The sequence below is a fragment of the Emydura macquarii genome, unplaced genomic scaffold (genome assembly GCF_026122565.2).
Source record: "Emydura macquarii macquarii isolate MOO-44397 ecotype Brisbane River unplaced genomic scaffold, CSIRO-AGI_Emac_v2 contig_2805, whole genome shotgun sequence".
NCBI classification, from domain to species: Eukaryota; Metazoa; Chordata; order Testudines; family Chelidae; genus Emydura; species Emydura macquarii.
This window is the reverse complement of record NW_027132942.1, coordinates 5,241,003-5,267,565: the sequence shown is the minus strand read 5'-3', so window position 1 is coordinate 5,267,565 and position 26,563 is coordinate 5,241,003. Positions and strand designations below refer to the sequence as shown.

Sequence of the window (26,563 nt, the reverse complement as noted above, 5' to 3'; positions counted from 1 at the left end):
TGTTCTTATGCTGCATTCATCAATGTGGTATCCGAATGTCTTCCATTAGTGTAGTAAGCAACGTGACTGAAGTTAAGATTTTGCCACGGTTATTTCTAGTAAAGTCAGGGACAGGGCACGGACAGTAAACAAAAGTTCATGGAAGACCTGTCCCTGACCTTTACTGAAAATAACTGTGACAAAATGGGGTTGATGGGGGGAGGACTGAACCCCGAGGGGAGAGAGGGGATGAGAGCCTGAGCCCTGCTGAGGAAGGAGGGAGTCCAGCACCTGCTGCCATGGCTCAGAATATGGGGTCTCTCTGCTACCCATGGCGGCTGGGATCTCCGGGGTGCTCCCCGCCATCCACAGTGGCTGGGAGCTCCAGCAGCCACACCAGCTCACAGTTCCAGCCCACCACCCCAGGGCTGAAGTGGAAAATATCACATAGTCTCTGAAAGTCACAGAATCCGTGACCTCTGTGACATAATCCTATCCTTAAACATGACTAACACCTATCCTCTTCTCCCTAAGGGGAGAAGTGTGTGCAGTGTGTGTGTGGAGGGTTTTATTTTGATAGGATTTTTAAAATATACATGTTGCTGTGTATGTGTGTGTCACAGGCTGGCTGGTCCTTTGAGGGGAGTTGGTCTCAGTCTCATCTGTGAAAGATGAGTTAATTTCCCAGCTGATTCTGATTGGCTGGGAATCAGGTGGTTGCTTGATTGATATATATACCCCCTATCTGATTTCTATTTCTTGCATCTGACGAAGTGGGTTACAGCACACAAAAGCTTATGCCTGCTGAAATTAAAGTTGTTAGTCTTTAAAGTGCTACAGGACTCTCGTTGTTTTTGCTGTATACAGACTAACACGGCTACCCCTCTGGAACTTTTCACCATGTAATACCTTACGGGGCCTGTGGTTCTTTGAGATGTGTTTTCCACATGGACTCCAGTTCTAATGCTCATGTGCCCCATGTACATGGATCCTTTTGGCCAGCAATGGCCACTGGAGCTGCACCTGTGCCCTAGTTCTCATAGTACTCCACTACCCAAGGGCATAAAGGGCAGACTGGGCACAACCATCCCTCAGTTCCTTCACCAATACAGAATTCCAGAGGAATAGGACTATGTAGTAAGGGGAAAAGAGGCAGGTCACGGAATCCATGCAGACAACACAATTCAAAGAACCACTGTTACTGTAAGGTAAGTAACCATTTCTTCTTTGATTGATCATCCACATGGATTCCGCCCTTGGTGATTTACAAGCAGTCATCAGTTTGCTTGAAGGTGGTGTGATACTGGCAGGCCAGGTGCCAGCTCTTGCCAAGACTACAGGAATTATCTAGCAACAGACAGACTCATAGCTGGAGACAAGTCCAGCTTGCCTCTATGTTACTTTGGCTCAAAATAGGTATTAGTCTTTGTGACACTCTGTGTCTGAGAACAACATCCCAGAAACCCCATATTCACCAATGTCATATAATTATAATATATTCTATACAAAGTATGCATTGTTTGGTATTATTTTAAAAGTTTTGATCTGCTAAATATTAATATCCTGTTGGATTGTGTGTGCTACCATAATATGTGAAGTTATACAATATTGTTGTGAATGCTACTAGAACATGTTGTGAAGTGGGAACCACCTAAATCAGCTATTCAGGTAGAACAGTGAAGTGGCCAGATGTGCTAATTAACTATCAAGGAAAGAATCCACTACCAGGAAGCAGGACTGTTTTAAGACCTTCGTAGGCCCTAGGCATACTTGCCTTCGTAGGCCCCCTGACCGAAATAACTAATTTGATTTTAAGCTATTAATAACTAGTTTTTAAAATAAAAATAAAAAATTATATATAACATTTTTTTTAGTAGGCCCTGAAAGTTTCGTAGGCCCTAGGCACTGTGCCTGTTGTGCCTAATGGATAATATGGCCCTGCCAGGAAGTGCTTACAGTGAAGGTGTCACTGTAGGAAGCACATTTGCAATGGGGCTTGACTGACCAATGAGGATGACCCCACAGGTCACAAGCTCAATTGTTCTAGCAAACTGAAACAGACTATAAAAGTGGGAACGTGACATCATCACTGGGCTCCACTCCCATATAACTGTACACCTGAAGGGTTGTCTGGAAGACAAAAGGACTTTGAAAGGAGAGGGGAGTCCCAGGTAGGGAAGGTTTCCCAGACTTTTTTTAAGGAACTGCTTGTACCAGCTAACAAAGGTGAGACATTGCTAATTCAAATCCTGTTAGTGTGTAGAATATAGACTGCGATTTTATGTTTATTTCTTTTGGTAATTTCTTTTAATCTCTTTACACTTGCTACTTATAATCACTTAAAATCTATTTTTCTGTAGTTATTAAAATTGTTTAATGTTTTATATTAATCAGTGTGTTTTTTGAGTGAAGTGTTTAGATAAACTCTGCTCAATAACAAAAGCTGATGTACATTCCTTCCACTTTGAGGGAAGGGCATACTGGATAATAATCTTCACTGATCAGGCCTTTTGACCAGGGCTAGACGGTATAGTCCTGGGGTTCTGGGCTGGGGAGCCAGCTGGAGCTTCATTATTGTTGGTTCCTGAATGGCTGGGGAAAGCATTCATTGAACTAAGTTGGCTGTCTGGTGCTACCTGCTGTCAGGTTGGGTAATAACAGGGTTTGGAGAGGCTGCCTGTGTGTCACCAACCAGTCTGGTGGAGAGCTCACCCCAAGCTATATAGGTGATAAGGGTCCCCAGTGGTTCCATAGCTCTCAGGCGGTGTAGTAGTAAGAGCCTGAGACTTGAGGCCTAGTATAATAGGCATAGATGCAAGATCTGAGGCCTGAACCAAAATCAGGCTCTAGGAAATAGCAACAGCTTGCCTGCTTACAAGTTCACTGACTGATGCAGAAACTTGGCAGAAATACAGCATTAGTAATGCACTGGCATTCCTAGAGGCAGTAGCAGAAACACAGTATTGTTAAAGCACAACTCATCTGATATAAGTTGATTGCAGAAACAATCCTGGGAGATAGTCCAAGTACTCCCCGAACAGCAATACAATACAGGGAGGCAATGCAAATTCTCCCCAAGGTGAAGTAGTGCATAAACACAATCATGAAAGCCAGTACAGAGACACCCCGACCTTAAAATAGAGACAGGAGGATGGATGAAGATGTTATGCTTGACTTGGAGGCAAGGAATAATAGTTGACATCAAAGAGGCATTGTGTAACTTGGTTGTATCAGGGTATAAGAAGGGGATCCTAACAGGGGCATATTTATCCGGCTTTGGGGATAATGGAAAGTCGCAGTGTTAACTGAGCCGGTCCATTGTGATAAGCACACCATACATGTTCTAAAAAAAACCAACGAGAGTCCTGTAGCACCTTAAAGACTAACAAATTTCTGCAGGCATAAGCTTTTGTGGGCTGCAACCCACTTTGTCAGATGCATGAAGTGGAAACCACAGATAGGAAGTATATATATACATCCAAGGGTAAGAAATGTAACAATGGGGAGGGCAGGTGCTAACAAAGTCAATTCAGTTCGGATAGATGAGGCCTATTCACAACCATTGATTAGAAGGTGAGACTGTGTGAACAGTGAACTCTGCCTCGGTCCGTAGGCGCTGGGGTCCCTGCTGGAGCCAGAGGGAGGGGATGACTGATTTCCCATCCCCCTGGCTGAAGAAGGGAGCCACTGCCAAGGGACCCACGTGGAGCGTACAGGGCTACAGGACGTATGCAGTTTCTCTGCCACAGCCAAGGGGACGAGAGATTAGCAAAGAGGCAGCCTTCTTGCTGAACTCCTTCTGTCTGGCTGCAGTGGGGATGGTGGGGGGGCTGTTGGCAGAGACTGACCCTTCATGACTGTAAAAATGATATCTGTGGCTCTTGAGCCAAAAAGGTTGAGAACCACTGTTCTATGGGGAGAGAAGGCTATATAGTTTAGATGTCCTCCATCTCAGGAGAAGGAGGACCAATCTCCTTGGGGACAGGCTGGCTAGAATGGGGTTAAACTAATAGCAAAATGGGAAGGTAAAAAGAGGGAAGATTTGAGCACTGAATTAGCACAAAATTGAGATGTCAAATACAGAATTAATCAAGGAACCAAAGGACATGAGGAGAAGAAATTCTAGAATTGGCTATGCACCAATGCTAGGAACCTGGGTAACAAACAAGAGAAACTGGAATTGTTCATTTACAAGTATACATTCAATCTAGTTGGTATTACTGAAAACTGGTGGGATGATTTGAATGATTGAAATGTTAAAATCAATGGTAACCTATTTAGAAAGGATCAACTGGGCAAAAGTGGAGGGGAAGTGGCACTTTATGTCAAAAATGGCATTACCTGTTCCTGACTCTCTGATAACTCAGAAGAAAATGATCTTGAATGCTTATGGATCAAAGTCCTAACAGATAAAACACAAGATAGGGTATTGGTTGGTGTCTGCTACAAACCACGAAATCACAGTAAGGAAGAGGATGATTGTTTCCTTATACATGTAGCTATAATGTGCAGGGGAAAAAAACTGGGTGATCATGAGGGTCTCCAATTTGCATGATGCATACTGGAGATCTGATGATGCCAGTACTATAACATCCTTGGAATTTCTTGACATTATAGATGACAGTTTCCTAACTCAAAAAGTGTTGCAGCCAACACTGGAAAATTTTTTATTAGACCTTGTCCTAACAGATAAAAGGGAACTGATCACAGAACTAAGAATTAATGATAGGTACAAGTGAGCATGACTCAATCACATTTATAATGTGGAAGCAGAATAAAGTCAAGATCAATAATATATCTAGTTAGTGCTTTAAGAGGGCCAATTTCACAAAGCTGGCAAGAATTATGAGCCAAATCAGCCAGAAGGAAGAATTTAATAAGAAATATGTGAATCATAATTGGGAATCGTTTAAGAACACTTATGAGATGCCCAAAAGCCACAATCCCACAACTGAGGAAGAAGGCTGTTCTAATTAAAAAAAAATCTGGTTTAGAGGGGAAATGAAGGCACTTACAAAAAATATAGAAAAAAGTCAAGAATTGTTGATAATAATTAAATAAGGTGTACAGTTTTGACAGTGAGGATAATTAACCACTGGAACAATTTACGAAGGGTCGTGGTGGATTCTCCATCGATGACAATTTTTAAATCAAGATTAGATGTTTTTCAGGGAATTATTTCAGGGAAGTTGTATTGCCTGTGTTATACAGGAAGTCAGACTAGATGATCACAACCATCCCTTCTGGCCTTGAAATCTATGAATCTTTGCAAGGCAGACCTAAGACTCCCCCTCCTGGGCTACCCTTCCATCCCACTCACTCAAAGAGTGCTAACCGGACTTTCTCCCTGGAGACATGGATCCTACCAAAGCCACTGATCTCAGGGTTTCTTCCCTGAAGTCCTTCCCTCCATCTGGCTCTTCCCAGGCTGGCTCCTTATTCCCAGTCTACCTCTAGGCTATCTGGTTGGGGGATAGCCTTTTCCCAAGCCTGTCACAGGAAACTACTTCTCCCCTGCTGCCCTTTCCTTTCAGGCCTACTCACAGGAAACAACTTCCCTTCTATAGCTTTCCTCCCCAACTTATTTCTCCCATGCCTTTATGGCAATCATCCAACTCTTCCCCAGCTGGTTCTGATAATTGAATCTGACAGTCTGGTTTGGCCAATGTACATGGCAGAGGGGCACTGCTAGCACATGATGGCATATATTACATTAGTAGATGTGCCGGTGAATAAGCTCCTTATGGTGTGGCTGATGTGGTTAGGACCTGTGATGGTGTCACTAGAGTCGATGTGTGGGCAGAGCTGGTATTCACCTGCACATCTACTAATGTAATATATGCCATCATGTGCCAGCAATGCCCCTCTGCCATGTACATTGGCCAAACCGGACCGCAAAAGAATAAATGGACACAAATCAGACATAAAAAATGGTAACATCCATAAACCAGTTGGAGAGCACTTTAATCTCCCAGGACACTCTGTAGCTGACTTGAAAGTTGCTATACTTCTACACAAAAACTTCAAAAACAGACTTCAAAGAGAAACTGCAGAGTTGGAAATCATATGCAAACTTGACACAATTAAATTGGGTCTAAATAGGGACTTGGAATGGTTATCTCATTATAAGAAGTAATTGTCACTGTTCACACATTCTCGCATCCTAATCAATGGTTGTGAATAGGCCTCAACTACTCTAACTGAATGGACTTTGCTTATACCTAACTTCCCCATTGTTGTTCCTTACCCTTAGATGTATATATATACCCCCTATCTGATTTCTATTTCTTGCATCTGACAAAGTGGGTTACAGCCCACAAAAGTTTATGCCTGCAGAAATTAAATTGCTAGTCTTTAAAGTGCTACAGGGCTCTCGTTGTTTTTACCGTAAGGTATGTAACTCTTCTTTCACGGACAACCATAATTCTGCCATTTCCTAACTTCTGAGTGCTTGACTTTACTTATTGTTCTTTTGTTGCCATTTTTGTATGTAATATGTATATTAAGGCGAATGCTGAAAATGTGTTCCTAAATTATAACCATTAAAGATGGAAAATTCCAGGTGAGTTACCTTATCCATATTGCTGTCTTTGTGTAGGTAAAGCACCTACTAATTTAGAGTCCATTGATATCTAAACGTATCCCTACTAAAGCAGAATTACATTGGAAGTGTGTGTGGTTTGTGGATTACTGAGATTTGAAATAGTCTAATGGGACTGGTTTGTTGTGTAGATTCCCCAGGATCAGCGCAGCAGTGATCCAAATCAGTCAGACAAGCAAGATATTATGTGCATGTGTTTTAGCCCCTCAGAGGAAACACTACTCATTAGCACAAGTAAAAATCAGCTCTACATCTTTACCATATCCTCAACTGAGATAATTAAGGTAAGTTCAGTCCAATCAGTATTCCTTAAGCACAACAGTCAGTGAGCGATTTATAACCAAGGCACTTTTAGTTTCCAGTGTCACTTTCTGTGGCAGGTTTTTGTAAAATCCACCACTAACACTCTGAACCCATCGCACCCTTGTAGTGCAGAGATGTATTCTGTGTGTATGTTTAATACATTTAATATGCAAAAATATTTAATACAATGTTAAAGCTGAGAATTTAATCACAAGAATTTGTCATGTGATTACTATATTTATAAGTAGTAGTGTTTGTATTATGGTAGCACTTAGAGGTCCTAGTCAAAATCAGAATCCCATTGTGTTGGGTACAAACATGCAGTAAAAGATAGTCCTTGCACCAAAGAATTTTTACAAGCTAATTAAGGACAAAATTCTCATTGCCTAAAGCTGCGGTATAAATCTGGTATAAATGCCTAAATGGAATTAAACACTTATTCCAGGTGAGTTATACTAGAGCATCTATATAGATATGTTCCATGATGGCATGCTTTTGTGTATGCAGCACAAAACCTCAATGGCTTTTCTCCACCACCTTCTCTTCCTCCCTCCCCTCACCCTCAGCTATATAACACTGCTAACTCTAATTTGCTCCCGAGGTTTCTACTTCCCATTCAGTATCTGCTTTTCAGATTATTTTTCCTTATATATATTAACTGCCATCTTCCAAATCAGATCTCATTTTTGTTATTTCCTTCTCATGTCTCTTTAGGTCCTTTTGTATTATTTTTTGTTCTCACTGATGTGCATAAATCTTCACAATTTAGTATTGTGTTTGAATCTCATTTTCTCGCTCTTCCATATCAATAGCAAAGATGCCATGTAAGACTGCACCTAATACCGTTATTCCCTATTCTAAATTTCTGGTGCTTTTTAGTCTAGCATCACCCAAGACACCTCTCCCCAATTCCATGCATTGAGGTTTCATTGCCCTTTTTTTTACTGTGTTTTGATCAGTCTAACCGAATATTTTTTTCTGAGTGTTTATTGTTCGTTAGTTGGGGGGTGGGTTCTGAGTTACTACAGAGAATTCTTTCCCCGGTGTCTGGCTGGTGAGTCATGCCCACATGTTCAGGGTTTAGCTGATCATCATATTTGGGGTCAGAAAGGAGGCCCTGGGGGGTTTTTGCCTTTCTGTGCAGCATGGGGCATGGGTCACTTGCTGGTGGATTCACTGTACCTTTAAGTCTTTAAACCATGATTTGAGAACTTCAGTAACTCAATCATAGGTTAGGGGTCTATTACAGGAGTGGGTGGATGAAGTTCTGTGGCCTGCATTGTGCAGGAGGTCAGACTGGATGATCATAATGGTCCCTTCTGACCTTAAAGTCTATGAGTCTACTTGTGTCATTTCTCTAGGGGGAACCAGCTCACTTTGAGTATCTGAATTTCCCATTACATTCTGCTTCCATCACTGGACTGGACACCTGTATCCGTAAACCCCTCGTTGCTACCTGTTCCCTGGACAGATCTGTCCGCATCTGGAACTATGAAACCAAGTAAAGAACCATCTTTGTTTTTACTACTTTCTGTCTTTGTCTGTCTCCTGAATCTAATGGACAACTACAGATGTCTTAGCATGTGCATGTATGTTTTTGGTGATTTTTGGCAGTATGCTGTGGGATAAGAGAGGTTTTACCAACAGGAGTTTGGGATCAATGTAGATTTGCAATACATTCAAAACAGTACCAATAAAATCACTAAGACCTTGACCCATATCATACCATACCATGTCATTATGTATTGCATATATGCCAAAAATTTCCCAAAAATTATTTTAGAAATGCGGAGAGAGCTTTTTTTTTTTTTTTTTTTTTAAAGTTACTGTTTTTGTACACCTCCTCACAAAAGTCTAGTATCATGTTCATATCATGAGTCTTCAGGCCTCAGAGAGAGAGAAAAATAACTAATACATTTCAGAAAACTCTAAAAGTGATCTAAAATAATTCTGCATAATAAATCAGATACCAATAAATGCTTTACACAGCTGGAAAGGGGGATTCTCATCTTTCCAGGAAGCTATTGGAACCATTTATAGTTATTTGGCTTGCAAGATATAAGATTTGAAATCTGTCATTGGGTCAGGATTTTAATATTGGCCATACTGTACCTCTGATTAGTGAGGCAAGGTGAGTGAAGTAATATCTTTGATTGAACCAACACTTTTTTTTACCTACTTACAACAAGACTACAATCCTCAGATCAATGTAATTTTGGGGGAAATTCAGTAAAGACTCCACCATTGGGTGCCTTGGGCACTGCTCCATTCAGAAGATGAGAAACTTACTTTATTGTCATTCCAGTTCAGTGTTTGAAGTGCTCACAGCTGTTTAAATGAACAAAATAGCTCTTCTATATAGAGACGGTTCCATTTATGGAGATGCTTGGTGCTCCAAATTGTGTAGTGCCCATTCTAGTACAAGGACTTTTCTGAATAGCCTGGCAGCCCTGAGGGGCATTTTTCAATGTGTAGGCAAATGCCTCCACCTAAAATTCTGACTCTGAGCTACTGCTGGGGAAATTCTTTGACAGGGAGGAGGGATGAGATGGCAGAGAGAAAGGAGATACTTTTGTGACAGCCTTTTTTTTTTTAAAAAAGCATCTGTTTGAGTCTGCCTAGGGAACTGAAAGTTTGAAATAGTCCTAGTTGAAATGGATTAGTGGGCAGAGTGCAAGAGAGGTAGTCAAAGATGCATGGTAATGTAATTTATCATATGGCTATCACCCCCACTGTGGAATAAATATTAATTCCATACAAAAAGCTGCATTAAAAGAATATTAAGATTGCAAACTGAAACACTCAAATGTTAGGAAATGCAAGAATTAAAGTAGTTCATGCAATGATCTGGAAGAAAAGAAACTCATCACTGATAAAGTTTGCAGTGACACAAAAATTGGGCAAGTGATAAATAATTAAGAGGGCAGGTCACTGATTCAGAGCGATCCACTTGGTAAGATGGACACAGGCAAATAATATGTGTTTTACTACAGCTAAATGTAAATGTATATGTCTAGGAACAAAGAATGTAGGCCATACTTACAGGAGGGGGACTCTATCCTGGGAAGTAGTGACTCTGAAAAGGATTTGGGGATCATGCTGGATAATCAGCTGAACATGAGCTTCCAGTGTGAGGCTGTGGCTAAAAGAACTATGCAATCTTGAGATACATAAACAGAGGAATCTTGAGTAGGAGTAGAGAGATTATTTTTCCTTTGTATTTGGCACTGGTGCAGCCCCGGCTGGAATACTGTGTCCGGAGCTGGTGCCTGCAGTTCAAGAAGGATGTTGATAAATTGATTAGAAAAAATGCCTTATAGTGATAGACTTAAAAAGTTCAATTTATTTAGCTTAACAAAAAGAACTTGATTACAGATTGATTAGTTACACGGAGAACAAATATTTTTAATAGTGGGCTTTTCAATCTAGCAAAAAAAGGTATAAAATGATCCAATGGCTGGCAGTTGAAGCTAGACAAATTCAAACTGAAAATAACACATACATTTTAACGGTGAGAATGATTAACCATTGGAACAATTTACCAAGAGTTGTGGTGGATTCTCGATCACTGCCAATTTTTAAATTGAGATTGGATGTTTTTCTAAAAGATCTGCTTGAGGAATTATTTTGGGGAAATTCTCTAGACCGTGTTATACAGGAGGTCAGACTAAATGATCACAGTGGTCCATTCTGGTCTTGGAATCTATGAAACCTTAACTCTACCCCTTTGTGTCTGGGCGTTAATACAGACTCTAATTATATGATGATTTCTAGAAAATGACCCTAATATAAGTTTATTTGCCAAGTATTGTTACACACTTCATAGGCTATGGTTATGAGAAAGCAATGTATTATAGGTGGGATATGGGTGCTGCCTGTTATAAAGACTGCCCAACACTTCCCATTATAAGGGCCTGTTTTCAGTTCATTATAACTTTCCCAAAACTACCTGCTGCAGCTGAAATTTTCTATGCTACATATCTGCTTAAGGACGAATTTTTTAAAAAAAATTCAACCTACATGGTTCAGTTGTTTCCGAGAATAAGGCTAGAAAAAATGTTTTTCAATGTTAAAAATATTCTGGCAACCTTTTCTCTGGACAGCTCTAGCATTCTCATGCGCTGGAATAAGGACTTAAAATTTGGCAGTGTCAAGAAGGTGGAATTTAGGTCTGGAAGTAAGGGAGGGAAAGGGAGGTTGAGATGGAGCAGGCAGAGACTGGATAGGGAGAACTGAGATTGGATGAGGAGTCAGAGGGGACTGGGAACCAGTGGGATGGGGAGAAGGACATGGTAGGAAGAGGAGAAGTTCCTGACAAGGAATCAGGATGTGTGGAATAACCAGAATTGTCTGGGTGAAGAGACTGGGAAAAGGAGGTAGGGGAAGTGAGGACACTGAGACTTGATGGGAAGCCTGGGAGCCAGTGGGGACAGGGAACATTGTGGGGTGGAAAGGCTTGAGGCTGGGTGGGGAGAGAGTTAGGGAGAGAACTGGGGTTGACTGGGCAAGGAGACTGGAAACAAGGAGCCAGGTGGGAAAGCATGAAGGACTGGGACTGGGATCAGAAGCCTTAGGAATAGAGATTGGGACTGGCTAGGTGAGGAGAATAGGATGATATGAGGAGCCAGTGGTGGGGTAGAGATAGGACTGGGACAGACACAGAAGACGTCAAACTTGGAGGTAATTGGCAGAAGAATCTGTGCACACTAAAGCCTCCTGAGCCTGCAATGGAACTCAGGTTCTCTGAGTCTCATCATTCCTTTGGCTACAGATATCTGTGAAACCCACTGGCAAAGTGTCCCATCCTTCTCTATTTCTGGTGCACATAGAGGATAACCTACTACTGTTATCAGTTACTCCATAATTTCAAGTGGCAGAGATCTGTGTGGTGGATCTAAAGATTTCAGCCCTGTTGACAAAATGCGTGACTGTCAATATGATGCTGCATAATGGAATTTGTTTTTCAATTGGCTTTTTTTAAAACCTAGGAAATTACACCTAAAAATGACATTAAAAAGTTTATTAAGGTTGCATTAAGAACTCAAAAGCTAGGAAAAGCTAGAATTAAGGTTGTCTGTGCAACCTCAGTTCAGCTTTCTTGTGCATGTGCATTATAATTGTCTTTAATTGCATGATCAAATTTATTTTTTTCACAGGACTTGTGCCTTATTCAATGCACAAGATAGAGTTTCTCAGAGGATGAATCAGAGTTGCATAGTGAAGGGGACTATTGTCTGTAGGGTCCCTTCCTTCTTTGCTGCAGAAGTTGGAAGGTGTGTTGGAAGCAGGGGATTTCAGAAAGAGAAAGGTTGATTTCATGTCTAAGGCAATTGAATGTTGCATTGTAGAACTGGATTCTATCTTTGCCTGTGTCCCAGTAGTTCCTATGTGATACTAAGCAAGTTACTAAAACCAGACTTTTCACAGGTGGTCATTAATAATGTGTTCCTCATTTTCTGAGTGCCTGAACTGAGACCTTGGAGTCTGATTTTCAGAAGTACTGAGTGCTCATAGCTAAAACTGAAGTCAATGGGAACTGCTCTTCAAACATATGAAGGGCTAAATATAAAATGCTAAGTACTTATAAAAATCAGGGCCTTGGGAGGATTTATTAAATGGCATACTCTATATCCTAGCAAAGAGGATAAGATAGAAGTTGGTAAAGTACAGGTAGAAGCTGAAGAGAAGGAGTCAAACGAAAAAGAATCTCTCATTCACTTACATCACATGAAGGCAGACAACTAAATATTGACAAATTTTATAAGTGCTTGTATACAAATGCTAGGAGACTAAATACTAAGATGAGTGAACTTGAGTCCCTGGTATTAAATGAGGATATTGATACTATAGGTGTCACAGAAACATGGTGTATCAATTATAATCAGTGGGACATTACCAGGGTACAAAATATATAGGAATGACAGAGTTGATCACACTGGTGAGGGATTAGCACTATATGTGAAAGAAAGCATAGAGTCAAATATAGTAAAAATCTTAAATGACTCAAACAGTACCATACAATTTCTAGGGCTAGAAATTGAATGCTTGAATAATAAAAGTATAACAGTAGGAATACTCCACTGACCATCTGACCAAGATGGTGAGGGTAGCTGTGAAATGCTCTGGGGGATTAGAAAGGCTACAAAAACAGAAAATCCAATAATAATAGGGGATTTCAGCTGTCCCCATGTTAACTGGGAACATGTCCTTTCAGGACTGGATGCAGAGATAAAATTTGTTGACACCATTAATGACTTCTTCTTGGAGCAGCTAGTCCTGGAAACCACAAGGAGGGAGGCAATTCTTGATTTAGTCCTAAGTGGTACACAGGATTTGGTTCAAGAGGTAAATATATCTGAACCACTTGGTAATAGTGACCATAATGTAATTAAATTTTACATCCTTGAAGGGTGGGAAATATCAGAGAAACCCACCTCAGTAGCATTTGACTTTAAAAAGGGAAACTACACAAAAATAAGGCTAGTTAAACAGAAATTAAAAAGAAGAGTTACAAGAGTGAAATGCCTGCAAGCTGCATGGAAACTTTTTAAAAACACCATAACAGAAGCTCAAACTATTTGTATACCCCAAATGGGGGGGGACCAGTAAGAGGATCAAAATAAAACACCACTGTGGCTAAACAACAGAGTCAAGGAAACTGTTAAAGACAAAGAGACTTTTTTAAAAAATTGGAAATCAAATCCTACTGAGAAAAATAGAAAGGAACATAAACTTTGGCAAGACAAATGTAAAAGTATAATTAGGCAGGCCAAAAAAAAATTTGAAGATCAACTAGCAAAGAGGCAAAAATAGCATTCTTTTTAGATAACAGATCTGAGGAATTATCCCAGATTAAGGTATCAGTAGGGGAGGTTTTACAACAAATTGATAAATTAAACAGTAATAAGTCACCAAGACCAGGTGGTACAAAGAGTTCTGAAGGAACTCAAATATAAACTTGCAGAACTACTAAGATATGTAACCTATCACTTAAATCTGCCTTTGTATCAGATGACTGGCTCATAGCTAACGTAACACTGCTTTTTAAAAAAGGCTCCAGAGGCAATCTTGGCAATTTACAGGCCAGCAAGCCTAGCTTCAGTACCATGCAAATTGGTTGAAACTCTATTAAAGAACAGAATTATCAGACACATAAATGAACATGATGTGTTGGGGAAGAGTTAATATAGTTTTTGTAAAGGAAAATCATGCCTCACCAATCTGTTAGTATTCTTTGAGGGTGTCAACAAACACGGAGAAGAATGATCCAATGGATACAGTGTACTTGGACTTTCAGAAAGCCTTTGACACTGTCACCAAAGGCTCTTAAACAAAGTAAGGAATCATGGGATAAAAGGGAAGGTCCTCTAATGGATTAGTAACTGGTTAAAAGATAGGAAACAAAGAGTAGGAATAAATGGTCAGTTTCACAAAGGAAAGAGATAAATAGCGGGGTCCCCCAAGGATCTGTGCTGGGACCTGTACTGTTCAACATATTCATAAATGATTTGGAAAAAAAGGGTAAACAATGAGGTGGCAAAGTTTGCAGATGATACAAAATTACTCAAGATACTTAAGTCCAAAATTGACTCCAAAGAGTTGTGAAGGGGACAAAACGGGGTAACCAGGAAAGAAAATGGCAGATGAAATTCAATGTTGAAAAGTGCAAAGTAATGTACAATGGAAAAAATAATCCAAACTATACATACAAAATGATTGGATCTAAATTAGCTGTTTCCACTCAAGAAAAAGATCTCGGAGTTATTGTGGATAGTTCTCTGAAAACATCTGCTCAATGTTCCGCAGCAGTCAAAAAAACTAACAGAATGTTAGGAACCACTAGGAAAGGGATAGATAGACAGAAAATATCATAATGTCACTATGTAAATCCCTGGTATGCCAACATCTTGAATACTATGTGTAGTTTTGATTGTCCCATCTCACAAAAGGTATATTAGAATTGGAAAAGGTACAGAGAAAGGGCAACAAAAATTATTAGGAATATGGAACATCTTCCATATGAGAAGAAATTAAAAAATGATTTGGAAAAATGATAGAGGTCTATAAAATCATGAATGGTATGGAGAAAATTTGGGAGATGTTATTTATCTCTTCATCTTACACAAAAAATAGTCTTCAAACAACACACAGTCAACCTGACTCGTTGCCAGGGGATGTTGTGAAGGCCAAAGCTAGGTTAAAAACAATTAGATAAGTTCAAGGAGGAAAGATCCCTCACTGGCTATTAGTTACGATGGTCAGGGATGCAGTCCCATGCTTTGGATGTCCCTAAACTGACAGCCAGAAGCTGGGACTGGATTGCAGGGGATAGATCACTTGATAAATTGACCTGTTTTGTTTATTCCGTCTGAAGCATCTGGCTCTGGCCACTGTCATAAGATAAGATACTATGCTAGATGGACCATTGATCTGATCCAGTATGGCCATGCTTATGTTCTTATGTCTCAAATAGGGCACCCAAAATTAGTGAATATTTTTTACCATAATCTCTCTGTGTTTCAGTTCTTCATCTGTAAAATGGGGATAATAATACCCATGCATCTTAGAAAAACATCATTAATGTTTATGAAGTAAATACTGTAATAATGAGCATCATGAAAAGTTAGTGAGAAAATTGATTCTGTCTTCAGAGCAAGTTTTGAGTAGTGTGCAGCAAATAAGGAATGGGGCCACACATTGATCAAGGAGAAAACAAAATATTGAATCACTGCTCATTAAGTGAGCACCATTCATTCTGTGCACTGAATGAGGCAGATTTCCTGTGGAAAAAATAGTATGTGATAACATAATTAAAGACTGTACCATAATATGTACCCACAAGGAAGCCAAATTAAGGTTGCACAGGCAACCTTAATTCTGGCTTTTCCTAATTTTTTCATTGCTTGACTTTGCAACCTGAAAATTTTCTTTTAACTTTTTTTTTTTTTTTGCATGTAATGTAATGAAATGCAAATATGTTGAGTTTCACAGGCAGAAAAGTAAATTTTTGTGAGATTCCCTTGTTTAAAATATTAATAGAACACCAATGGCTGCATGCGCACCAGAAGGGGTCATTCCTATTGTAAATTACTTATAAATGTACTAGTCCGACAAGCTCTAGGAACTTGAATGAATAATCAGCTTGTTAACCAAATCAAATGGAATGGATCCTTTTCTGAAACAGTGCCACATCCTCTGCACAGTGTCCCTCACAGACAGAAACATGAGTAAATGCATGTGTCTTCTAGCCTGCCCTGAAGACTAATGTGTGCAGTTTGTGAAAGACCAATATGGGGAGTGAGTCTTAAAGACAAGAATGCCCAGTCACAAGCACCAGACATTTAACACCACACCTGAAACTGCACCCAGAGCAAACAGGAAGCCAATGCAGCCTCTAGAGAATAAATGTGATGAATGTTCTGTGTCTCTTACCACTAAAGCAAGCAGACAACTGCATTCTGCACTAGCTGCCTACCTGCAATTGTTTTCAAGGGTAATCCCATGCATAGCTATATTATAGTAATCCAGTTGAGGGAGTCAAAGGCAGGAATGTCCTTTGTGAAGTACACATTGGAACAGCTAGCTAAACAGATGATGAAAAGGTACTCATGATAAGTTTTTCTCTAAGCATGTCACAGTACAATAATTAAAGTGGAGGTATCTGGCACTGCATTTTAGGGATATGAAATACTAAACATTTATACTGATTTTATTGTTTTATGTGGCTGGGGAGTTCAGACTATGTATTTCTATTGTGTGATACAGCCAGTTCATTCATCTCCTTCATTATATAATAGTGGACAAGTGAGTCTCTGCTCCTGCAAACATGTCCAACCTTTCCCCATAGGCAAGTAGATGTCAGGTGTTCAAGTTCCCCTTTATTGACTGTATCACCTGTGTAACATTGACATAGCTGATTGTTTAACAGCACCCTGAATCTCTACAAACAGTGTTGCAGCAATTGTCAATGCAGGGCTAAGCATCTGTCTGGCTGTTTGTGGGTGTGTGACTTGGGCTGTGTTACTAAATGTAGTGATTCTTGCAGCACTTTGGACTTGTATAAGGAGTACCAGGAAGAAGCATACGCAGTTTCTCTTCATCCCACTGGCCTTTACGTTTTGGTTGGATTTTCTGACAAACTACGGCTTATGAACCTGCTAATTGATGACATCCGTACATTTAAGGACTTCACTGTGAGAGGGTGTAGAGAGGTGAGGAGCAACACAGAAACTGGGATCAGGGGAGCTTGGGAAGTGGGATGAACAGCACGGTGAGGAGCAACATGGGAATTGAGTTGGGAGAGAACAGTAGTGTGAATACTGAGATATGAAAATCTGAGGAAGGAATCCTAGGTGAAAAAGGGCATAATAGGAGCTGGGGCCTGGGTGTCTTGAAAAGAGGGCAGAGAGGTGAGGAGCACCATGGAAGTTGATGTTGCAGAAGAAAGGGGAATCAGACCCATGGGGTAGCTAAGAAGAGGGTGTTAGGAGATGAGGGGGCATCATGAAAAATGATGTCCGTACTTGGAGGTTTCTTCTTGTATGACCTTCAAAGAGTGGATGATTGTATTGCAACTTCAGTAAAAGACTGGGTGTTTGGGGTTTCTTTCTGTGTTTCCATCACACACTCAGTAATAGTTGGGTCTGCTCTCTCTGCAGTGCACCTTCAGTAATGGGGGTCATCTTTTCGCTGCAGTTAACGGAAATGTGATTCATATTTACTCCACCACCAGCTTTGAGAATGTTAATAACCTGAAAGGACACAATGGGAAGGTCAGTGTGCAATGCCTACCACAAGAGTGGCTAAAGGTGAACCAGTAGATATAATTTATTTGAAGTTTCAAAAAGCCTGCATCCAAGTCTTTCAGAAGGAAACTTAGCAGGCATGAGGAAGAGGTAAAGAATTGTAATGAATCAGAAATTGGCTAAGAGTCAGGAAACAAAGATTCAAAGGAATAAATGGTAAATGTTCATCATGGCAGAAAGCTGGCAGCAGGTGCCACAAGATTCTGTTCTACAGCAGTGATTAATATTTATTAATGACCTGGAAAATGTGGATTTTTTACAAAGGTTTCATTAAAACATTGGTTTTATATTATTTATTCTAATATTTTTATAGCTCATTGTTATATTGCAAATGTCCAGTGCACTGATGCGTTCTATAAGACTATAACAGTGTTCAAAAAAGTACTAAGTGTGATGTTCCCCTCTGCAATCTGGACTGGCATATCACTGTGTCAATCCAATCCCCCACTTTTGGAGCACGTCTCACTCTGCTGTGTGAACTCCCACTTCTGAGAAGCCACAAAACCTCCGGCAAGCAAGTTGTCCCCCATGACTTAGTGAATGAGTGCCTCCGGCCAGCCATTCATGGGATTATGCAATGGTAGGACTCTAGCCAATATCCCCAGTCCCAGATGCAACCCTAGGAACTGCCGTCTTACAGTGTTCAGTGCTGTCCACTAGACTCTGCAAGTTCATATGTTAGTCAATTTATCAGAGAAATCGATATGCACCAGCTTTGTCACTTCAAGTAGAGTCTCTGACACACCTTAAACCAAATGCATTGCTTTAGATAAAACAAACAAATAAGTTTATTAAGTACATAAAGATTTTAAGTGATTATAAATCAGAGGAAAATAAGTCAGATTTGATCAGGATGAAATAAAAACAAATCACATTCTAAACTAAGCTTAATACTTTCAGTAACCTTAGAAAGTCAAATAATGCTCACCACAGGCTGGCTGACTTCCTTCAGCCAGGCTCTCCCCCTGTGGACAGTCCTTCAGTTGCTTGATGTTGTTTGTAGATGAAAGTGGTAGAAGAGAGAGAGATTGCAAAATATCTCTTCTTTTAACATGTTCCTTCGCCCCCCTCTTGGGTCAGATGATAGACAATGTCTGGCATGGCTTCCTCCACTTGAGTCAATGAGTTATCCCTTATTGATACTTAGGCAAGTCCATTGTTCCTGGAAGAGCTGGTTTGTTTTATGCAAGCCTTAGTGAGGTGTGAACTGCCTCTTTGCTTTTGGAGTGTTTTGCCTGGATCTGTCTCAAGCCATGAGACACATGTTTGGGAATATTACATAGCAGAGCGTCATAACCATACATATGACATTGAACAAACATATCACTATAACAATAAGGTTCAGTATGCCATCAGCATTCCAAAAACATCTTACATGACATACTTTGTATTAAACAATACACAATTACACTATAAGGGTGAACATGAATGATACACAATCACACCATAAGGGTGTACATGGGGGTGCATTGTGTCACACTAAGTAAGTTCATGGAGGCTAGGTCCATCAATGGCTATTAGCCAGAATGGGCAGGGATGCAAAACCATGCTCTGAAGTGTCCCTAAGCCTATGTTTCCCAGAAGCTGGGAATGGGCAACGGGATGGTTCACTTGATGACTGCCTGTTCTATTCATTCCCTCTGAAGCAGCTGGCATTGGCCACTGTCGGTAGAAAGGATACTGGGCTAGATAGACCATTGGTCTGACCCAGTATGGCTGTTCTTTTGTTCTTAAGTTCTTATGATCATTGCTTCTCACTAGGTAGCAGGTCAGTCAATGGTAGCCAACTTGTATAATGTATCTAATCAAGTTGTACTGAGAGATAGCAGTTGGTAATGGTAGTGGAGTAACAGGTGAAAGAATCTTGGGATATGTTATAGGACTCCCCTTCTGCTCATTAGTATGATTAACATTTTAACATTTTCAATCAATGTGATTAAAGAATAATTCTTAAAGTTTTCTAAAGCAAAAAACAAAAGCAAAACAAAAAACCAACAAGAAAGAAAGAAAGAAAATTTTAATGACAAAGTATTTGGCTTGTTAAAAAAGAGCAAAAGCTAAATTAGAAGAATAGCTGTGTTATATAAAACAGGGATCACTATAAACAGAACCATGTCTAGAAGGGGTTTGTGACATTCCTCTGTGCAATCTGGACTGGTGTATAGCTGTGTCTCCGCAATCCTTCACTCCTGGAGCCCGTCTTGCTCTGCCTCGCTGTCTGAACCCCCACTCCTGGGTCAGTCCATGCACATCTTCCTGTAAGCAAGTGGCCCTCAACTCAATGAATGAGTGCTTCTTCCTTGAGTGATGTCCCTGTGGGTGCTCCACTTTAGACGTCATTGCATTCCGCATCCTCGATCAGAGATCTTCACATCAGTACTTGTCCAGGTCACCTGTGTGCAGTTCCCATTTCGCAACACCGTTAGTGCGTCTTCTAGCGCGTGTGTGACCAGACCCCCTCAGTTCCTTCTCAACCGTCCATAACCCAAGATGGAGTGATAGCAGCAGTTAACATTTCACTTGCTTTTGGTATTTTAGAGTTAGTAAATAGTTTAGTTTAGTCATAGATACGTTAGTTTTAGTCAATTAGTTTAGTCAATTTCTTCTAAAAAAACCAAAACAAAAGTGCACCCACTGCAAAAATCTCAAGGCAAGGGCCAGGAGAGAGAGGGATCTGAGGTTAAAACTAATATTGATGAAAAGATCTCTTAGACCTTCATCTGACTCGGGATCGGACAAGCCTGCGGAATGCACACCAAAGAAAAAAACTTTGTTCCCTACTCTCATTACTTCAACAAAGAGAAAGCATTCACCTAAGAGGCTGTCCCCGCACGTAGTACCAAAGAGGCAGAGGGCTCCTCAGGTACAACACAGTCCATGCCATCTAAGGACTCAAAATATCTGGGTGAGGAGTTGAGTGATTCACAAAAACTGTCCTCCTCTAGCATGGCACCGCAAAAAAACATGGTACAGAAACTGCCTGACCAACTGTCAACGGTAACTACAACACCGTTAGACTCCGTGGCACTGAAGAAAAGTATGGTGTCGAGAGAAACCACGGCACCCATGCCAACACTGAAACTGATCACAGCACCAACAACTGACAAGGTGCCAGCGGTGGCACCAACTACTAATAATGTACCGGTCACAGCACCGACTACCAAGAAGGCACCAATCTTGGCACCGACCAACATCACAGACCCGACGTGAAGTGCGGCACTGACAATGGCACTGTCCAGAAAAAGAAAGTGTAAACAACATCACAGTCCATCCAGACTTCGTCTCCGCAATCAGAAGGGACTATGGAATCATCAGTGCATTTTGCACATGATGAAGTGTTTTAACAAGTACACTCTCTCAGTGCTGAAGATAATGATGCAGAAGAAGCTCAATTTTCATCTGAGCACTCCTCCCCCACCGCACATCACTTGAGTCAATTGAATATGACTCTCATAGAGGACACAAACTATATCCCTGCTACAGTCCACCATGAGTTGGTCCTCCTATGCAATACCATATGCAGTGGCATAATTGGGATGCTTAGTCCTTCTATTCGAGGACATATGACAGACCTACCAGTTCTTATACAAGTAGGGTGAAATCGGTGAGGCCCTCACCTCTGACTACAACAGTTGAAGCGAGGAAGGAACCACAGATAGAGGACAGCATTATGGAGCAAGATACACCTCCTCCCACACATGAATCATTGTCTTTACCAGATGAAACTGTGATTCCCCCCACACCTACAGTCATAGATGACCCCAGGCAAAGTGATGACCTCTTCAAGAGGTCCAGAGGGGTAGCTGTGTTAGTCTGTATACAGCAAAAACAACGAGAGTTCTGTAGCACTTTAAAGACTAACAAATTTAATTTCAGCAGGCATAAGCTTTCGTGGGCTCCAACCCACTTCCTTAGATGCAAGTAATAGAAATCATACAGGAGGCAACATAAACATATCCGAGGGAAGGGACAACAATGGTTATCTCATTACAAGAAGTAATTACCTCTGATCACCCATTCTCACCTCCTACTCAATGGTTGTAATTAGGCCTCAAGAACCCTTCCTTCATCCACCTCCCCCATTGTTGTCCCAGTCAACAAACAGTGCCAGCCTCACCAAGAAACATTTTTGGATTTTGCCTATGACAGTTCCACCTCAATTGGTCAGCAATTACAACAGACAAATAGATTTTAGAAATCATCAAATCAGGATACAGTATCCCATTCATATTCACCCTCCTACCCACAACCCTTCCCTGCCCCTTTTCAGGGACCCATCTCACGTGCAAATACTGCTCCAGGAAATAGATCATCTCCTACAATTAGGAGCAATAGAACATGCACCATCCCATCACAGATTGAAGGGGTTCTATTCCCACTACTTTGTGGTACAGAAAAAGGAACGGATGATGGAGATCCATACTAGACCTCAGGGCACTAAACAAATTTGTGAGGTGACAAAAATTCAAAATGGTCACATTAACAACCATAATACTGGCACTGCAGTGAGGGGACTGGTTCTCAGTCCTCAACCTTTAAGATGTGTATTTCCATATCCTATCCACCCTGCACACAGATGTTTCCTAAGATTTATGGTCTCTGGTAATTATTACCAATACAAAGTACTACCATTTGGCCTATCTATGGCACCGAGAGTTTTCTCCAAACTGCTCGCAGTTGTGGTGGCACATCTAAGGAGACAGGGAATTACCATCTTCCCATATTTGGACAATTGTCTAATAAAGGCATCCACTCAAAACCTAGCCAGACAGGCTACTGCTCAAACCATAACACTGTTTCAAAAGCTAGGACTAAGGATAAACAATGAAAAGTCCACTTCGAAACCAACACAGCGGTTGGAGTTCATAGGAGCAGATGTGAACTCGACAATAGCCAGGGCATCATTACCGATGCCAAGATTCAAGGCTATTATGGACCTGACAGCATTAGTAAGGAACAGCCCTATAGTAACAGCACACATTGCGCTACAGCGTCTGGGACACATGGTGGCTACAACATTCGTGGTACAGCATGCTCAACTACCTATGCAGTGCCTCCAAGGATGGCTCGCTTCTGTTTACAGACCAAACAGACACAGGCTAAGCAAAGTATTGACAGTACCAAACGAGATAAAAGATTCCTTACTATAGTAGACCCAGGAAAACAATATGATGATGGGAATCCAGTTTTCACAGATTTCACCGTCGATTATGATTACCACAGATGCGTCATTCCTAAAATGGGGAGCACACATGCAAGACCACACAATACAGGGCAGATGGTCAGAAACCAAAACCAATCTACACATAAACATATTAGAGCTTCGAGCAGTGACAATGCCTGCCAGTGCTTTCTACTGTTCATATGAGACAAATCAATAAAGATAATGATGGACAACATAGCGTACATATTTTATATAAACTGCCAGAGAGCGGCAAGATCCCACTCCCTATGCAACAAATCAGTGAAGCTCTGAAACTGGTGTGTAAAGCACAACATCAACATACAAGCATCATACCTGCCCGGGAAACAAAATACCATTGCGGATAACCTCAGCAGACACTTTGCATGGAACCATGAGTGAGAATTGAACAACGAAGTCCTGAAAGACATTTTTCGCCAGTGGGGACATCCAATGATCGATTTCTTTGCCAAAAAGCAAAACCGCAAGTGTCAGCTTTTCTGCTCGAAGGAAGGACTGGGACCAGTATCAATGGACGATGCCTTCCTACTCAACTGGAGCAAGGGGATGCTGTATGTGTTCCCACCCATACTAATGATACCCAAAACCACACACAAAATCAGGACCGACAAGGCAATGGTGGTAATGATAACACCAGCTTGGCCCAGACAGACACGGTTCTCAGATCTCCTGAACATGTCAAAGAACAAACCTATCACGCTTCCTCTGGGACACGATCTCCTTTAGCAGGATGCTGGTCAGATTTATCACCCTGTAGCAAGATGCTGTGGCCTTCCTCGGAGCATAGGCCCGAGGAAGGGTCGCGACACCCCTGCTGGGGAGAACAAGGCCCTGCAGGCCAAATACACCGGGAGCAGAGGGGTGGAGCCAGGACAAGAAGGGGAAGCTTAAAAGACTGGCCTAGCAGCTCAGCCAGGGGGAAGCTGCCACCAGGGCAGACGTGTCTTCCCAGAGACTGCGGTCTGGGCCTGACCCAGGCCCTGTGGCTGTTCGGAGAAACCGCCCCACCGACCAGAGCCTCCAAGGCCTCCCTGGGCTGCCAGGCCCGAGTGACTGGAAAGGGCCACCGGGCCCGGGTGACTGGAGAGGGCTGCTGAGCCCTAGTAGCTGGGAAGGGCTTTCCGAGACCATCAAGTAGGAGAAACCCCCTGAAGCCGGCCCTGACCTGGAGGAGCTGCCCGATGTCGGAAGCGGCCTCACATATGCTACATTTCTCATCATCCTCACCGGATGAGGCCATTATGCCACCTCCCCCTATGGCAGCCAATGACTTTAAACACTTCCAAGAACTATTCTGCAGTGTTGCCAATGACTTAAATATACAAATGAAGGAGGTCATGGAACAACAACATGAGCTTATTGACATCCTCCACACTTTTTCTAGTTCAAAAATCTCAACTACATTAATGGAGCACTCCTGGAACAAGCCAATCTCCTCTGGCAAACCCCAGCTTCTATTCCCCCCACATGAAAATGGGTGGATAGAAAATATTACATGCCAGCAACAAATGCAGAATTTTTGTTTTCTCACCCTACCCCAAACTCTCTCATGGTGAATGTTGTGCACAAGAAGAATCGTCCATACCAACCCCGATCTTCTCTTCCGATAGAGACTGGAAGCGACTTGACCTAGTTGGCAGAAAATCCTATTCTTCTGCAACATTCCAGTTTCAGATTTCCAATTATGAGGCCCTCATGGCCAAATACAACTATAAGAATTATTCCAAACTGGAGGAATTATGTCAGGACCTCCCACAGACCAAAAGAGATCAGTTTTTGCCTCTGATTTCAGAAGGCCATCTCATAACTCGCACAGCTCTACAGGCCTCCCAGATTCAGCCAATACAGCAGCCAGATCGATCGCCATTGCTGTGGTAATGAAACATGCATCCTGGCTACATCAATCGGGATTCCCAAAGGAGTACAAATGACAGTTGAGGACCTACCATTCGAAGGCCAAAAACTTTTTTCAGAATGCATGGACAATTCTGGACACTGCTATTGAAGATCTCTGACTCCAGATGCAAAGGTGCTGCTGCACTCCACAATGGAGCACCCATGGGGACACACATCTTGAAGAGCCTCAGTTACTGCACAAGGTGAGTAACCCTCTCGTCAATATGCCATGAGCATTAAAAAAAACCCATCGTATATGACATACCTTACATTAAACAATACACAGTTACACTATAAGGGTGAACATGAATGACACACAATCACACCAAAAGGGTGCACAGGGGGGTGCAGTGTGTCACCAGTTGAAAGGGCAGATTTAACAAAAAAGAAGTTCTCTTTTAGGGCTCATAGAGTCCCCAAGTGTGGGTCTGATTGGTGTGTTCCCACTCTTACCAGGTGCGCTCAGTGATGTGGAGTGCAGATGACAATAAGTTGATCTCCTGTGGAACAGATGGTGCAGTGTATGAGTGGAGCTTGTTGACGGGTAAGAGGGAGTCAGAGTGTGTGCTGAAGTCCTGCAGCTACAGCGGTGTTGCCATCTCTCCTGATGCCAAAATCATCTTTGCTGTTGGATCCGACCAAACACTCAAGGAAATTTCGGATTCTTCGGTGAGCCAGTTCACATATATACCTGTGGCAGGCAACTTAGAGAAGGCTCATCACCCTGGGAAAACAATGGTGCTTTCTTCTCCTTACCTCTCATTTTCCAGTTTAGGCAAATAGGAAGGAATCTTATCTTCATACCTGCAGCATCCACTGACACCTCCTACCACCTGATACATTAAGTTGTTATCTATCTATGTTCTTATACTGTGTCCTTCACCATGATACCTGAGCATTTGTTGCTGTTTCATTTCAATTTATATTTCCAGCAATTTTTCAATCCAGATAACAAATTAACTTTGTGAGATACATTATCAAAAGCTTTACTAAAATTCAAATATATCTCATCTATTGAAGTTTGAGGCGCAAGTGGTGTTCTCGTCCATCCTCCCTGTTGAAGGAAAAGGCCCAGGTAGGGACTGTCACATTGTGGAAGTAAATGCGTGGTTATGCAGGTGTTGTCAGAGAGAGGTCTTTGGATTCTTCGATCATGGGATGTTGTTCCAGGAAGAAGGATTACTAGGAAAAGACGGGATTCACCTAATGAAGAGAGGGAAGAGTATCTTCACAGACAGGCTGGCTAATCTAGTGAGGAGGGCGTTAAACTAGGTTCGATGGGGGATAGAGACCTAAACCCAGAAGTAAGTGGGGAAGTGGGACACCACAAGGAAGCAGAAGGAGGAGAGTGCAACAGGGGAGGCCTCCTGAACTACACTGAGAAAGTAGGGTAATCGGCCAGTTATCTCAAGTGCCTATACACAAACGCAAGAAGCCTGGGAAACAAGCAGGAGGAATTGGAAGTCCTGCCACAGTCAAGAAACTATTAGATGATTGGAATAACCGAGACTTGGTGGGGTAACTCACACAACTGGAGCACTGTCATGGATGGATATAAACTGTTCAGGAAAGATAAGCAGGGGCAAAAGGGTGGAGGAGTTGCACTGTATGTAAGAGAGCACTATGATTGCTCTGTGCTCCAGTATGAAACTGGAGATAAGCCAGTTGAGAGTCTCTGGGTTAAGCTTAGAAGCAAGAACAATAAGGGTGATGTTGTAGTGGGTGTCTGTTATAGACCACCAGACCAGGAGGACGAGGTAGATGAGGCTTTCTTCA

General features: G+C 41.6%; 1 protein-coding gene across 2 annotated transcripts in view; it reads left to right on the top strand.

The window, feature by feature from the left end:
- Positions 1 to 26,563, top strand: part of CFAP57 (cilia and flagella associated protein 57) — a 124,621-nt gene that overhangs the window by 24,068 nt on the left and 73,990 nt on the right. For both annotated transcript variants that reach the window (XM_067567742.1, XM_067567741.1), the window contains exons 5-9: positions 6,712 to 6,864; positions 8,245 to 8,384; positions 16,929 to 17,094; positions 17,542 to 17,655; positions 25,244 to 25,456. In XM_067567742.1, the coding sequence (XP_067423843.1) occupies positions 6,712 to 6,864; positions 8,245 to 8,384; positions 16,929 to 17,094; positions 17,542 to 17,655; positions 25,244 to 25,456 (786 nt within the window). The remainder of the gene's footprint in view (positions 1 to 6,711; positions 6,865 to 8,244; positions 8,385 to 16,928; positions 17,095 to 17,541; positions 17,656 to 25,243; positions 25,457 to 26,563) is intronic.